The following is a 17,214-nucleotide window of genomic DNA, read 5'->3' on the forward strand; positions in this document are numbered from 1 at the left end:
GAAACAATGAATGAATGGAAATCCAAAATCTCTGTAAATGTTCATTAAAATGAATCATTTTTTTAAAGTAATCAAATCAGAAAAATGCAGAATTACAATAAACTCAATCAATGCCTGTGAGTCTCACTATCAGTTTTCAAGGCTGTAAATCAAAAGAGGAGACTGCTTGTCTTTCTCCTGCAGCACCTGGTGGATGTAAACAGCCTGTAACATACACCCTTTTCACTTTTACCAGACTAATGCCAACTTGTGGAGGGAATGAGGAACAAAGGGCTGAACATTCACAATCACCCATTTTCATTTGACTCATAGCGTCCTGAGGTTCTCCTGGAGCAAACAATACTAACCACTATACCATCAGAGGCCTTACATTCACCACTATTGTTATCATGTGCTGTCAAGCCGTCTACAACTGATAGCGACCCTATGAACAACAGCTCTAAACCTTGCCCTATCCTGTGCCATCCTCACAATCTCTCACATGCTCAATCCCATTGCTACAGTCTTTGTATCAATCATTCTTGTTAAGAGTCTTCCTCTCTCTGACCCTTTACCTTTCCAAGCATGATGTCTTCTTCCAAAGACTGGTCCCTCCTGACAACAATATGCCCAAAGTTAGGTGAGATGAAGTTTCACCACCCTTGCCGGTAAGGTGTATCCTTCTTTAACTTGCTCCAAAACAGATTTCTTGGTTCTTTTGATAGTCCATGGGATATTCAGCATTCTTGGTCAACACCACAATTTAAAGGCATTGATTCAACTTCTGTTATCCTTACTCATTCTCCAACTTTCAGATGTATAAGACCAACTGAAAACACCATGGCTTGGATCAGGCATACTTTAATCTTTAAAATGACATTATTACTCTTCAGCACTTTGGAGAGGTCCTTGGCAGTCTATTTGCCCAATGAAGTTGACAATTTAATTTTACTTAGATACATAATTAATTCCAAAGAAGGCCCACAGGAGTAGCACTTGAAATCAAAAGAGTATTTGCACTGGGTAAATTTGCTGTCAAGGATCTATCCAAAGTGCTAAAGAGCAATATTCACAACTGGAGTGGTATAAATCACAGCTACCATTTTTTAATAGTTAGAGTAATTAATAAACTTGGACACACACATCCCATTTCTAGCTCAATAACCCAAACTTAATGCAAGTCGAATCAGGTTTCCAACAATATAATCTGAATGGGAGGAGACTGTCAATCTTTCATCTGAGAAGCTGCTGACCTGTCAGGGATGTGAGCCTTTGGGTTAGCTGTACAACTTGCTCTGGACTATGGTTTGTGTCAGCAATTCCGACCACAGATATACTCAGTGAGATATGTGAAAGCTAAAATTCAATGGACTCCTGTATTTTTCCAGGTTTGGCAAGTTTTCTGCCTTTGACAGACTCCAACAACCATTTTCTTATTGCTCATTTTAGTGGTAAAATAGTTTTAAAAATTTGTATTGCTCATTGTCATGGAAAAATATTTTTTTAAATATTTATCGCTTTTAATATCTAAAATGGTTTAAAAAAGTATAAAAGAATCTTGAGATGAAAAATTTTCTGAATTACATACTTGGACATGGATAAACCTCAGAAACACAACATTAAACAAAAGCATCTCAGAAAATATAGTCTGATTCTAAAATACAGCTTGAAAACAGTATGTTGTTTAAGGGCTCATATATAGGTGATAAGAAGTATAATAAAGGTAATGAGAAGTATAAAAGAAGATAAAATATATGATAATTAAAGTGATGGAAGAGAAAATACTTCAAGGAAGTGACATAAAACAGACAGGAACTTAAGGGAGCCTAGTGGATTTGTGGCAAGGAGTTGTGCTGCTAACCCAAAGGCTTTTGGTTCAAATACACCAGCTGCCCTGTGGAAGAATGATATGCAATCTCCTCTTATGTGATTTAGAGCATCTGAAGACCCACAAGAGGATCAGCTATTAGTTCCAACATAACAACATGTAAAGGTTTTTGTACATTTCAAGGGCATAGTTTACAAACATTTTAAGAAAAGGAACAAGAGTATACCTATTCTCATTGAAAAATTCCAAAGGATCTCTCTTCTCAAACTCAAACCATATCCCAACAAAATGTTCTATTGATCTCTCAACAGAAACTTTCGTGAAAGAAGAGCTCACAGGTTTTTTTAAAAAAAGAAAGCACCAAATATACTGCACAACTATAATAACTAAAACAGTACGGTCACAACCAAATGAGTAAAAAAAGAATTTTTTTTCAGAATTTTATTTTAAAAGAGTAAAAGATATGAAGCAAGTAAAATGTGTAATGTTCTAATTTACCAAAGTATATATCAAATTGGAATATTCTTCTCAGTAATTAGTAGATAAAATATAAGCAAAAAATTAGTATAAAGTGCATGTAGCCCAAAACCCATGATCAGCAAGTCAACTCCTACTTATATCAACCCTCAGTTGTGTCTGTGTCTTATTAGGAGGAATCTGCTCATTTTTCTGCCGAGGAGAAAACACTTCAACAGCTAGAGAATTCTGGTCTTTTGGTGAGCAGCACCACCAGATGCAAGCACATCTCTTGAGAGAGTGAAAATAGAAGAATACCATCGTTTCAGGGGAATTTGCAAGCATATTATCAAATATTTTCATAAGAAATCAATCATACAGACACAAAAGACAACATTTCAAGCACTATCCTGGTCTTTCTTACAAACACTATTGAAATAATTTTTACTTTTTTAATTTTCTGTCCTGCATTAAATATTTACTGAAGATAAAGACCTGTCCAGTTATACAAGCCAGGTTTTCAACAGAAGAGTATCTTACACAATAAGGAGCATTTGTTTTGCTACATACAAGTGAGTTACTAGCATTCTCATATCTTGTGATATTAAATATCATGATCCTCTCCTTTTTTGCATGCTAACACATTTTTCTCCAAACCATGGGCCCTCAAGTCACTTGAGATTGCTACAATAAATACTTGGAAAAGCACTTTTCATTAATGTTACTATTATAATTTTATCTTACAGGGAGGCTAAAGTGTAAGCATACAGAGTACAAACAAACATGTAGTGATTGGGAAAAAAAACTACCTTAGGATTTTTCAGAGTCTCTTGTTGATCTCTTTAAGTTAATCTGCCACGTTTTCCCACAAAATGCTGCTTAGTACCACCTGCAGACAAAATAATTGGTTGCACAGCCCACTTATGACATTCTTGTATGTTAATTAAGTTCTGCTACACAATGCTCCATTACTGACAGTTTTCTTCCATGTATATTTATTTAAAAAAAAATAAATCAAGAACTGTCCTGAAGCTTCTTCTAAGTAGCAGACTGTCAAAAAAACCAACAGGTGAAGAACGTAAAATTAATGTCACTGAAAAACATACGTAGAAACTGTTGGGTTAGAAAGTGCTCTCTTTAAAAAAAAAAAAAAAAAGTGTTCTCTTGTGTGTATCTGCACCACAATTAATCTAAAAAAAAAAAAAAAAATTAAAGGATTTTCCAGTCAACCCAAACTAAATGAGCGAAATCTGCCAAGCATTTAACAATAAATAATTCATTTTAAAACTCGTGAGGATGATACTGTCCTTTGACAATTCAAAAGATGCTTAAACTGTCCTAGACTAGTCTTAAAACGGTGAGATTCATTTTGAAGTCCTACCAGAAATTTGTAAAATGGTGACTCTCAAAAAACAAGGTCAATACGTTAATAGTATTGAAAATGTTTACAAGATTGCAAAAGGTCAAACTGTTTTAAAAAGTAACTATAATTTCCTCATGCGGTCCCAATGCAAGGTAAACATGCAACAACGTGTAAATCATTAATACATGCAAAACAATCACAATTTTCAAAAAATACAATAGCAAAGACCCCAACTGCATGCACAGAAGTTCCACTTAGCTACGTCGTGCACTAACTCCGGTGGGCTGGAGCTACACAGACACAAACGTGAGCGCCCCAAAACGGATGAAGTTTTACCTGTACTTTGCGCTGCTGCTGCCGCCGCCCCTTTAGACTTCAGATAATTGTTCAATTTCTTTCCCATGCTTTTAGGTTGTATCCGCTCTTTTCACACATGTGCTTCCTTTCTCTGTGTCCCTCCTGGCCCAAGATGACATATGTAACACATATACACGAATCTTTTTTAATACATCATATAAAGTGCCGTTTTTTCTCCTTCATCCCAATGATGACCTCGAGTAGCTGTTGTAATTCTCCCTCTTCCCGAATTTCCAATAGGTAAGTGACCTCAACACCAAGTTTTTTAAAGCACTCTAAAATCCCACCTCAAAAGAACAAGCGTATTCGCACTGCAGTTCGTCTGCAATACCACCAATTTTCCTTTCTCCCTGTCGCCGTGACAAAAGCCTGCGGAGGAGACGAGTGCCAATAGCAGGGTGGAAAGACAGAGAGGGGAGCCCCGATTACGGGTTCTGGTCACGGCGCTGGGGCACTCAGTGTCGCTCTCGAGTCGACGCAGATCCAAGGTGCTGAAAGGAGAGAGGGATGTTGAGCCAAGTGATCAAGCCTCGGAGCAAGTCAGATTCGTTGCGCTCTTCAGCAAAGCCTTCTGCCCTACTAATAAAAAGCCAGAGAAAAGATAGCACCCCGTGACGCTACCCAGGTTGGCGTAATATGTCGACTTTCTTACAGCTAGTGGCAGGCAACCGGAAGTAAAACCTCCCAGCCGAAGGAAAATGTGAAAAAAAAAGAGAAAGTGAAAACTGAACTGGGGCAACCTCTTCGGAGGTAGTAACAAATCACAGAGAAGACACTGAAAGCGCAGGCGCAGGTTGTGTTCGCAGTACACGCGGCACTTGTCGGCTTTCTCTGCGCAGGCGCGGAAGGCAGGAACTCGGCCTAGGATTGGAGCGCTGAGCTAGCCACGGACCGGAAGGGCGGCTCCGGCTGTCCGCTGCCTCTGCTGCCGTGTGTCCATTCGGAAACCACGCGCCCAAAGATCCCTGACAACAACCGTGGCGAGTCTGCGAGTTTAGAGAAGGAAAATTCTGGCCGAAGTCATGCTTTTGGGATCCTTCCATTATCTCCAGTGTCCACTGATGCGACACTTCTTGGATTTTTCCTTGCCTGAGTGCGGCAATTAATAAATTTCATAAATTCATATATATTCATGTAATAGTTCATAAAATCCATAAATTATAACGTTGTACATGGGATATTGTGGGTGTGCTAGTTCTCCAGAAAAATGCCTCTGGAGGTTTATAGTCTATACAGAGAAAGCAGAGATCATAATACTAGTTCGTCTCTCACTTGATCGGCAATAAGTACTGTTGAGAGGTGTTCGAACTTACTCAGAACCAGAGTATACTGTGCAGTACGCTGCAAACGGAAAAATGTACTTATTAAAGGTATGGTTTGCAGTTTCCTATGGGTATTGTGTTTGTCAGTGAGTGGTGGTGCTGTTTTCTGTTAGTCACACTCGAATAAATTCCAAGGACCTCATTGAACTTGAGGGCAAATCTCTACCTGGATGGCTTAAGAATTCCAGTTGCTGGCCTTTCCTTTGGCAAACCAACCCTTAAATTGCTAAGCCACGAGGGCTCCTTTGGTAGACAAAGAGAAAGAATTTCAGAAAGGAATGCATGCTGTGAAAGAAAGCTCAAATGCCAAATGAGAGGGAGGAGCTAAAGCTGGAGCCCAGGCATAGCAAAACAAGAGCTGAGTGGGGTATATTTAAGGTGAAATTAAAACCCACTAAAATACCCTAACAGTTTCTGTGGAAGCAGCAGTCAAAAAAACAACAGACATTAATGTGATAAATAAGAACGGCACCTTGAGGTCTAAAGTGTGTTTGGCCTAAGTGACAGTGTTTTCATTTGCTTCATATGCATGTGAAAATTAAACAACTAGTAAAGAAGATGAAAGAAGAATTGATGCCTTTTGAATTGTGATGTTCGTCAATAATACTGTCTGTGAGTGGTACTTGACAGCACAAAAAAACAATACCATGGACTATCACAGGAAAAAAAAAAATTAAAACCCCAAATCTGTCTTGGAAAAAGAGCAGCCAGAATGATTTTTAGAAACAAAGATGGTGAGGCTTTTCCTAATAGATAAAAGGCATGTTATCAGAAGGCACTAGTCCCTGGAGAATCCAGATCCTCAGGGAACTGGATTGTCTCAATGATGGCAACTGATTGGGAAAAAGGTGCAGGATCAGTTGGTACTTCCTTCGGTTATACTATATATATAAATAAGGTCACTATGAGCAGACTTAACTCACTGGTACTTAAGCAACAACAAGGCGAAACTTCAACGACAAATGGCTGAACTTGCCTTTAGAAGACCTTGAGGAAGAACTTTCAAAGCAAGTGCTTTCTGTTGTCCTTATCGTCAAGACAAAACCACCTCGACCCCCAGTAGGTTTCCATAAATCACACAACAGAGACTGCCCATCTTACTCCCTCCCTGTTGCTTATGGATTCAAAACACCAGAAAATTTCAGCCTTTGCATAAGCATCACAGCTCACTTTGAGCTCACCAGAGTTCCCTAAAGCAAATGAATGCCTACCTAGGTCCTGAAAGGTAAAATTAAGCATAGTCAGCAACTCAAGAGGTCTGGCTGGGAAAAGTACACAAAATGAGAATATGTAGTTCACCACAAAGAAAATAATTATGAATCAGAATATAGGTCAAGAAATAAAGCATGTTAGAACAAACCAATTGTCATCAAATTGACATCCAACTCAGTAATCCTACAGAGTAAAACTTTCCCACAGTGTTCCCGAGATGATAAATCTTTATGTAAGCAAATTCTACATTATACTGGGGAGTTGTTGAGGGTTCAAACTGTCACTTTTTCCATTACAAATTGAACACTTTAACCGCTATACTAAGTAACCACTATTATAACTTCCATGATAATATCTTTATGGATTTATCACTTAAGTATGCATTTCTAAACTTTCGGTTTTGCTCATGTAATGAATTTTATGTCACTGAACTATTTGTGTCTGATTGCATTGGATTAATGTTATGTTTATAAATGTTATGTTTATAAATTGTGTTTTGTGTGTGTTTTCATTTTTGTTGATGCACACGTATGAAGGTATCATCCAGGGAGAGTGCAAATGGTCATTACAAAGAAGAGGAGAAAGACCAAATTAGATGTCAGAAAAAAACTCTGAATATTACACTGGAGTACAGAGAAGCCAAAACAGAAGGGAAAATTCAAGATATTAAAGAGCTGAATAGAAAATTCCGAAGGGCAGCACGGGATGACAAAGCAAAATATTACAATGAAATGTGCAAGGAGCTGGAGTCAGAAAATCAAAAGGACCAAACTCGCTCAGCATTTATTAAGCTCAAGGAACAAGAACAAATTCCAACCTCGAGTTGCTATAATCAAGGATGCTTTGGGCAGAATATTGAGTGATCCTGCAAGTACTAAAAGAAGATGGAAAGAATATACTGAGTCACTGTATCAAAAGGATTGGCAGACACAGAAGACTTTAATGAAACAACACATGAGCAAGACCCTATGGTGATGAGGGAAGAAGTTCAGGCTGCTTTGAAGGAAATAGCAAAAAATAAGGCCCCAGGAATAGATGGTATACCAATTGACGTATTTCAGCTAACAGATGCTGCCCTGGATGTGCTCATCAAGTTGTGCCAAGAAATCTGGAGAACAACCATTTGGCCAACTGTCTGTAAGAGATCTATATTTGTTCCCATTCCAAAAAAGGGTGACCCTACAGAGTGTGGAAACTATATAACTATATCATTGATTTCACATGCAAGCAAGATTCTACTGATGAATATCCAAAAAGGAGTGGAACAACACATCAGTAGAGAACTGCCAGAACTCCAGGCTGGGTTTAGCAGGGGTCGTGGTACTAGGATAGCTAATGTTAGGATGGATCTTGGCTGAAAACAAAGAGTATCAGAAGAATACCTATATTTGTTTCATTGATTGCGCAAAGCCATTTGACTGTGTGGATCATAACAAACTGTGGCTAACTCTGAAAAAAATGGGAATCCCAGAACACTTGATCATGCTAATGCAAAACCTATGCTTGGACCAGGAGGCAGTCGTCAGAACAGAGCAAGGAAACACTGCATGGTTCAAAACTGGGAAGGGTGTATGACAGGGTTATGCCTTATCTCCATATCTTTTCAATCTATATGTGGAACAGATTATCTGGGAGGCTGGGCTCTATGAGGAGAAACGTGGCATCAGGATTGGAGGAAGAATCATCAACAATCTGTATTATGCAGAGGATACAACCCTGCTTGCTGAAACTGAGGAGGACGTGAAGTACTTGCTGTGGAAGGTCAGGGTCTTCAGTACAGTTTGAGGCTCAATATCAAGAAAACAAAGATTCTCACCAGTGGGACGATTGGCAACATCATAATGGATGGAGAAGAGGTTGAGATTGTTCACAGCTTTAGTTTGCTTGGCTCCACAGTCAACACTCTTGGCACCAGCTTGTTGTTGTTATTGTTATGTGCCGTCGAGTCGTTTCGACTCATAGCGACCCTATGCACAACAGCCCTAAACCCTGCTCTATCCTACGCCAACTGCACTGCCTCTGACACACCGGTCCCAATTACCCCAGCCACCGAATCAATCCATCTCATAGAGGGTCTTACCCTCCTGTGCTGTCCCTCCACCCTCCCAAGCATGATGTCCCTCTCCAAGGACCCGTCCCTCCTGGCAACATGTCCAAAGTATGTCAGACGAAGCCCCAGAATCCTTGCCTCCAAGGAGTAGCTTGGTTTAATCCTCTCCAAGATGAAGCGGTTGGTTTTCCTGACAGTCCATGGTACATTCAGTACTCTTCTCCAGCACCACAGCTCAAAAGCATCCACTCTCCTTCTGTCCTCCCTAGTCATTGTCCAACTCTCTGATGCATAACAAGCGATTGCAAAGACCATGGCCTGTATCAGGCACACCTTAGTCTCCAGAGAGACACCGTTACTCCTGAGTATTTTAGAGAGGTCCCTAACAGCAGACTTTCCCATCGAAATACACTTTTTGATTTCCTGACTGCTGGTGCCAAGAGTGTTGACTGTGGAGCCAAGCACACTGAAGCTGTGAACAATCTCAATCTCTTCGCCATCCATCCTGACGCTGACAATTGGTCCAGTGGTGAGAATCTTTGTCTTCTTGACATTGAGCCTCAGTCCATACTGAAGGCTGCAGTTCTTGACCCTCCACAGCAAGTGCATGAGGTCCTCCTCAGTTTCAGCAAGCAGGGTTGTGTCATCTGCATAACGCAGATTGTTAATAGATCTTCCACCAATCCTGATGCCACAATTCTCCTCATAGAGCCCAGCCTCCTGGATAATCTGCTCTGCATACATGTTGAAAAGGTATGGAGACAGGATGCATCCCTGGCGTACACCCTTCCCAATTTTGAACCATGCAGTGTTACCCTGCTCTGTTCTGACTACTGCCTCTTGGTCCAAGTATAGGTTTCACATTAGCACAATTAAATGTTCTGGGATTCCCATTCTTCTCAGAGTCAGCCACAGTTTGTTATGATCCACACAGTCAAATGCCTTTGCGTAATCAATGAAACACAGACATTTTTTCTGGTATTCCTTGCTTTTAGCCAAGATTCATCTAACATCAGCAACAATATCCCTAGTACCACGACCCCTTCTAAACCCAGCCTGGACTTCTGGAAATTCTCTGCTGATGTGCTGTTCTAATCGTTTTTGGATAATCTTCAGTAGAATCTTGCTTGCATGTGAAATCAATGGCACTGTTCTGTAGTTTCCACACTCAGTTGGGTCACCCTTCTTTGGAATGGGAACAAATATAGATCTCTTCCAGTCAGTTGGCCAAGTGGTTATTCTCCAGATTTCTTGGCACAACTTGGTGAGCACATCCAGGGCAACATCTGTTATCTGAAATACTTCAATTGGTATACCATCTATTCCTGGGATCTTATTTTTTGCTATTTCCTTCAAAGCAGCTTGAACTTCTTCCTTCATCACCATAGGCCCTTGTTCACATGTTATTTCATTATAGGAAAGTCTGCGGTTAGGCACCTCTCTAAAGTAATAAAGTGCAACAGTGTCAGTCTGGAGACTAAGGTGTGCCTGATATATGCCGTGGTCTTTGCAATCACTTGCTATGCATCAGAGAGCTGGACAATGACTAGGGATGATAGAATTGATGCTGTGGTGTTGGAGAAGAGTTTTAAATATACCATGGACTGCTAAGAAAATGAACAGGTTTGTCCTGGAGAGGATGAAGACGGGCTGCTCCTTGGACGCAAGGATTCTGAAGCTTCATCTGATATACTTTGGACATGTTGCAAGGAGGGACCAGTCCTTGGAGAGGGACGTCATGCTTGGGAGGATAGAGGAACAGCACAGGAGAGGAAGACCCTTGATGAGATGGATTGATTCAGTGACTGGGGTAATGGGGGGGAGGTACGTCTGAGATAGTATGATTGACACAAGATAGAGCAGAGTTTAGGGCTGTTGTACATAGTGTCGCTATGAGTTGCAGATGACTCAATGGCACATAACAACAACAACAACATTTATATGAAGAGAATGCGTTTTGTGCAGCTGTTGATTTTAAGGTTTGGCACCAGAACAAATACACACAAAGTAGGTGAACGATCCAGTTCATCTTAAAATAGCAGCTATTTAGCCATTCTAAAATAAATGAACATAAGAATGAATGCTGTCATTAACCACTAAGTTTGAAATGGTTTATTATGAGACATTGTGGCAAAAAGAAATGTGTATGTTCAGCTTTAGTTCTCAGTTGCTGTCAGGTCAGTTCTGACTCAGCTAACTCTCCATTGAGTTTCCAAGACTAAAAACCACATGAGAGGAAACTACTTGTTCACACAGTCAGAGAAACACAGCCTTTGAGTTAGCCCAGCATGCTATAGACTATGTCATCAGAGCTCCCTTTCACTTTAGTAGATTTTGCAAATTGATATTACTTAAGTTACACTCCGTAAGTCAGTCTATGTGTACTTAACTTCTCTAGATCCTTGCCAAAACTTTTTCTGGAGGGTTTTAATTGTGTCATAAATCAAATTGTTTTGCCTCACAATATGCATCAGCTGAACCCTAATTCTTAGTGGTTTGGCAGTGATTTAATGACCCCTCCCCATAGTCTCATAAATCAATCCATTATAAGATAATTAAGAGTGAGATGCAACATCTTTAATCTTATATGAGATGAAAGTATAGAGAAGCAAGTAAAAAAAATACTTCACAAGAAAAAAAATCTTCTGGGAGCAGACCACACGCTTTGGACTTGGGCTCTGACTGAAAATCTTTGAGCTCTAGGAGAAGATTGATGTCAAGACACTTTACAGATCTCCGAAGATGCTAGGCATGCGGATACTGAAGGAGATCAGGACCTTCCTCCAAAGCTGTGAGCCAAAAAAGGGAGAAAAGAAAGTCTTTCTCTCTTGCTAGTGCTAGGAAATTAGACCTCTATCCTCCTAAACTGGGGAAAAAAATACGTTTTTGTCAAAGTTTCTATTTGTGGTATTTCTATTACAGCATCACTAGATAAATAAGACAATTTGCATTGTTTTAACTAGCTCTTTAGTAAAAATTTTGGCAATTCTAGGTCTTTTGACTTTCTGTGTAGCGTTGAAGAATTAGCTTACTTTTTACCCTGAAGATAAACGTGCTCAGATTGCAATTCAGTCCTTGTTGAATATATACAACAATTTGGAAAGAATTAATATCTTTTCAGTATTGAGTCTTGAAATTCATGAACATAATATCTGTCTATTTAGGTGCATTTAAATTTTTTGAGCAATATTTGTAAATTTCAGTGTACACACACACACTTTGTTATACTTATTTCTAATTATTTTATATATTTTATGTCATTCTTAATGACATTTTAAAATTTTAATTTATTGTGATTGTTGCTAATAACATAGAAATGTATTGATTATCCCATGTTGACATTGCTGGGCTCACGTATTAGCTCTAATAGTGTGTGTGGGTGAAAAAGAAGAAGAAAGGGAGAGAGAAAACTCTTTAGGGTTTTCTAAGACAAACATGATGTCTACAGTTTCTTTTTTTTGCATCTGATTGGTACGATTTTATATGGTTTTGTCTAATTACTCTAGCACAGGACTTTAAAGCAGTATGGAATATGAAAGGTGAGTAAAAATATCCTTGATTTATTCATGATCTTAGAGAGAAAATATTAACTCTTTTCCATAAAATATACGAACTGGCGAGCTCTGGTGGCCTAGTGTCAAGAAACTGCACTGCAATCCCAGAGATGAGTGGTTTGAATCCACCAGATGCTCTGCTAGAGAAGGAGGAACAATATCCTCCTGCACCAGTCAGATCCGATTTGAACACACACACACACAAATTAAATTTAAAGAAAGCAAGCTTCCTCAGAGCTCAGGAGCGGGCTGCTGATAGCTAAACCAATTTTCTGTGAAGATTTTTCAGATAAACACAATAAATTTATTGTTCAAGCAGCCCCCCCCCAGAAAAATATATTAACCTTGGTACTTTGGAGATGTCAGTTCTTGAATCGAGCAGGTTCCTTACACGTGTTGATTCTGAGAACTTTTATCATAAGTGAGCTCTGTAGTTTGTCAGATGCTTTTTCTGCATCTATTGAGATTATTAGACAGCTCTGGCCTAGTGATAAGGAATTGTAATATCAACCCAAAGGCTTGCAGTTCAAATTCACCAGCTGCTCCATGGGAGAAAGATGGGCAATCAACTCCCATGTATTCACTGCATCTGAAAACCCTCTGGAGGGTCAGCTATGACTTGGTCCCACCTTGACGGTACACAACAACAATAATATTGAGATTATTATGCAACTTTTCTTTTTCAGTCCCTTAATATGGTGAATTACATCATGATTTTCAAGTGGTACCAGTGCCAAGTTAGTAGGATAAATCACATTTGGCCAGGATATATTATGTTCTTTTATGAATTATTGTTAGGTCCCACTGAGTCAGTTCACTGTGTCAATCTATCTCATTAAGGGTCTCCTTTTTTGTTCACCCTCTACCAGTTATGTCACCAAACTCAGACAAAGACAGTGTTGTTATGTGCTGTTTAGTCAGATCAACATATAATAAGATAAGAAGCTGTACTGCCATCCCAAAGGCACACAGTTTGTATCCACCAGCTGCTCTTCAGAAGGATGGACAATCTCCTTTCATGCAATTAACCCACGGGAGGATCACCTATGAGTCAGTATGAGTTTTAAGGCATACAACATTAACAACAAGGCCACAAGAGCTCCTCCCATTAGTATAGTATACTAAAAACTAATAGCATATTAAGAATATTACACATTATGATCACATGAAATTCCAGGAATGCAAAGCTAATTCAGCATTAGAAAATCAGTCCATGTGATATACTACATTAATTGGACCAAGGGAAAGAACCTCATGATCAATTTAATTCATGAAAAAATTATTTTCTAAAATCTAGCATTATTTCTTTTATAAAAACTCAACAAGATAAGAATAAAAGGAAAACTCTTCAACAAGAGTGAAGATATAGTGCAACAATGAATGAATGGAAATCCAAAGTCTCTCTAAATTTTTATTTAAATTAATAATAATTTTTTTAAAAAGGAGGAAAAAAAGAGTAAAGGTATTTATGAAAAATAGTCAACAGTATAGTCAATGGAAAATGAAAATGAGGACAAGACAAAGATGCAACTCTCATCACAACTCTGAAGTATTATTCTGGAAGCCCAATCTAAAGTTGTAAGAAAGAAAAAGAGGACAAATATACTAGGACTAATGTAGGAATATAATAGAAATACAGAATACAAGAGCAACACAACAACAGAAATCAGTTGGATTTTGTCTTAGTTATCTAGTGCTTCTAGAGGGTTGTCGTTATGTGCATTAGAGTCAGAACAGATACATAGTGGGCCCTCTAGTGGGTTTTTAGGGGCTTTAAACTTCAAAAGAGGAGATTGTCCATCTTTCACAGAACAACCGGCGGAGTCAAACCAATGCCTTTTGTTTGACAGCATAGCTTTTCTAGTTGACTTCACTTGGCCACCAGTCTTAAACTCAATCTTCAAATCATGTTGACAAATTTTCCTATTATTCTCATCTTGTTGAGTTTTTATAAACATAAAACGTTAAATTTTATCAAACTTCTGCATCAATTGAGTTGGTCATGTTGTCCTTTCCCTTGGTTCCATGTGACATTGATTGATTTTCTGATGCTGGATTTAACTTTGCATTCCTGAAATAAATCTCACTTGACCATGAGGTATAATCTAGAGAGAACTTCAAAATCAGGACATCATATCTAGGGGGAAATTTTCACTCACAGTTAGCTTTTTAGAGAAAGGTCTTTTCTCCTTTCAACATCTGTGAGCCTAGTGTTCTTGGAAATCTCCATGTTATCTTGGCATCAGTCTTTCCCATTCTAGGAGGTTCTCAGTCCGTGATCCAGTGGACATGTTTTCCTCCTAGTTTTTCTTTCTTGGTGATAATGTTTTCCCTTTTATCGCTAATTATTTGCTTAATCTCTTTCATACCTTAAAAACGATTGACTCAAAATACAGTCTAATTCAGTAGATCATATCATGACTTATTGATATAATGCAGGTTAATTTTCACAGCACGCAAGATAATTACACAAAGTCACATAAAAAAAAGAGAATTACATAATACTGGAAAATCATGGCTTAGCAAGTTGAAATATTTTTGAGACACAAAATTAAATTTATTAAGTTGTAATGTTTTTAAACTGGTGATGGTCTACTAAAATATAGAAAATTTGTGTTACTTAACAATAAAAAGACAAATAACCTAAGCAAAAATTGGACAGGGGACATGAACAGACCTGTCATCAAAATAGATGTCCAAATGACCAACAGACATATTATAAAAAGATGTTTAATATTGTGAGCCATCAGAGATACACAAATCCAAACCACAATGAGACAAAATTTTATTTCCATTAGGATAACTAGAATAAAAACAAAAGGAAAACAGCAAATGTTGGGCAAGATGTCAAGAAATTTGAATCTTCTTTTATTGTTGGTTGGAATGGAAAATAGTCTGGTAGTTTCTTAAAAAAAAAAAAAATCCAAAAAACTTGAGTTAGGGCTGCCGTGTTTTTGTTGTTGTTAGGCATTTTCATGTTGACTACAGATTGCAGCAACTTTGTGCACAAAAGAATGCCATATGGTCCAGCACTTCCATTCTTAATTATATGTTCCAGGAATCTAACAGAAGTGACAAAAATAGTATTGCACAGACCTATCCAGAAAGCTTGACTAAATAAAAAAAAAATGTGGCATTAGGATTGCAAGTATATTTGTCAACTAGCTGTGATAAGCACATGGCACAACCTTCCTTGCTGAAAACAAAGACTTGAAGCAGTTGATTAAATTGAAGGAGTAAACTTTCAGTATACATTCTGCCTTGACATAAAGAAACAAAATCCTCACAACTGGATCAATAATCAACATCATGATAAATAGAAAAACATTGAGATTCACCTCAACAAGTAAAATGTAGACAGCTTAATGACAAAATGAGCACAAGAAATGAATAGACACTTGACTAAAGAAGATGTTCAGATGGCAAACACATGAAGAAATATTCAAAATCCTTAGCTATCAGAGAGATGCAAATCAAAACAGTTATGAGATATCACCTCAACCCAGCAACAATAGCAAAGTTCAACAGGGCAGTAAATAACAAATGTTGGCAAGGTTGTGGAGATACTGGAACTCTCATTCTTGTGGGAATGTAAAATGGTACAGCTACTATGAAAAGTGGTCTGGCTCTTTCTCAAAAAGTTGGAAATAGAAATACCATTTGACCTAGCAATTCCACTACTGGAAATACACCAGGAAGAAACAAGAGCCACAACTCAAACAGATGTATGCATTCTCATGTTTATTGATGCATTATTCACAATAAAGATGGAAACAACACAGATGCTCATCAACAATAGAAAGGATAGGAAAAACTATTCATACAATGGAATATTTTACAGCATTGAAAAGAATTGTAACATATTCCACAACATGGAGAGCCTCAAGGACATTATGCTGAGTGAAAAATCTCAGTCACAAAAGGTCAAACACTGCGTAACACTGCTGTTATAAAATAGGACAGACATTGGGGGAGGAGGAAGAGATTAGGAAAAGAGTGAATAGATAGTGAACACCGCATTAAAACAGATGAGGGTAATAACTGAAAGGAATATATGATTAGGCATTATATACAACAACAGTTTGAGACAAGGGGTTCATGCATTTCAGGGTGGGTTTGGGGAGAAGTGGAAGAAAATGTGCAACAACGGAAATTTTTTTTTAAATTAAGATTGTCAAGAATTTAATTGGTTTTTTGCTTGGCTCCACAGTCTAGCACCAGCAGCCAGGAAATCAAAAGACAAATTGCATTGGGAAAGTCTGCTGTCAGTCTGGATGTCAGTCTGGAAACTAAGGTGCTCCTGATCCAGACCATGGACTTCACAATTTCATGCTATGCATCAGAAAACAGGGGATGATATGACTAGAGATGATAGAAAATTGATGCCTTTGAGCTGTAGTGTTGGAGAACATATTGAATATACCATAGACTGCTAAGATAACAAACAAGATTGTCCTGGATCGGTGAAACCATGCTGCTCCTTGGAAACAAGGGTTCTGAAGCTTTGTCTGACATACTTTGGGCATGTTGCAAGGATGGGCCAGTCCTTACAGAGGGACATTATGCTTGGGAAGGTGGAGGGACAGCGCAACAGGGGAAGACCCTTGATGAGATTAATTGACTCAGTTACTGGGGTAATGGGGGTAGGTGTGTCAGAGACAACAAGGTGGGCTTAGGATAGAGCAGGGTTCAGAGCAATTGTACATAGGGTCATTGTGAATTGCAAGCAATTTGACAGCACATAACAACAACAACATGTATGTGTATTTTAGGCCTGTGTAATTTAAAAGCCAACTGCCGATGACTTGATTCTGACTCAGCAACAATATTGGACAGAATAAAACTGCCTCATATTGTTTCCAGGACTGTAAATCTTTACAGAAGGAGACCGCTCACATGCTCACATCTTTATTTCCCACAGGGAAGCTGATGGAGTCAAACTGCCAGTCTTTCAGCTAGCACCCTAACACTTTGAGTATTGTGCCATCAGGGCTCCATACATTTTTGTATGTAAAAAAGCATTAACCCAGCAATGAGTTCATCTGAGTTTCTCTCTCTCTCTCTTCTCTCTTCTCTCCTCTCCTCTCCTCTCC

General features: G+C 38.6%; 1 protein-coding gene across 1 annotated transcript in view; it reads right to left on the bottom strand.

Moving 5' to 3' along the window:
* The window catches only part of FAM208B (family with sequence similarity 208, member B), a 123,164-nt gene extending 118,138 nt beyond the window's left edge, over positions 1–5,026 (bottom strand). Inside the window, exon 1 of the mRNA XM_006891880.1 lies at positions 4,793–5,026. Coding sequence (XP_006891942.1) covers positions 4,793–5,026 — 234 coding nt within the window. The remainder of the gene's footprint in view (positions 1–4,792) is intronic.
* Between the last annotated feature and the right edge of the window lie 12,188 nt (positions 5,027–17,214).

Source organism: Elephantulus edwardii, unplaced genomic scaffold (assembly GCF_000299155.1).
Source record: "Elephantulus edwardii isolate Elephantulus edwardi_28Jun2011 unplaced genomic scaffold, EleEdw1.0 scaffold00105, whole genome shotgun sequence".
Classification (NCBI taxonomy): Eukaryota; Metazoa; Chordata; class Mammalia; order Macroscelidea; family Macroscelididae; genus Elephantulus; species Elephantulus edwardii.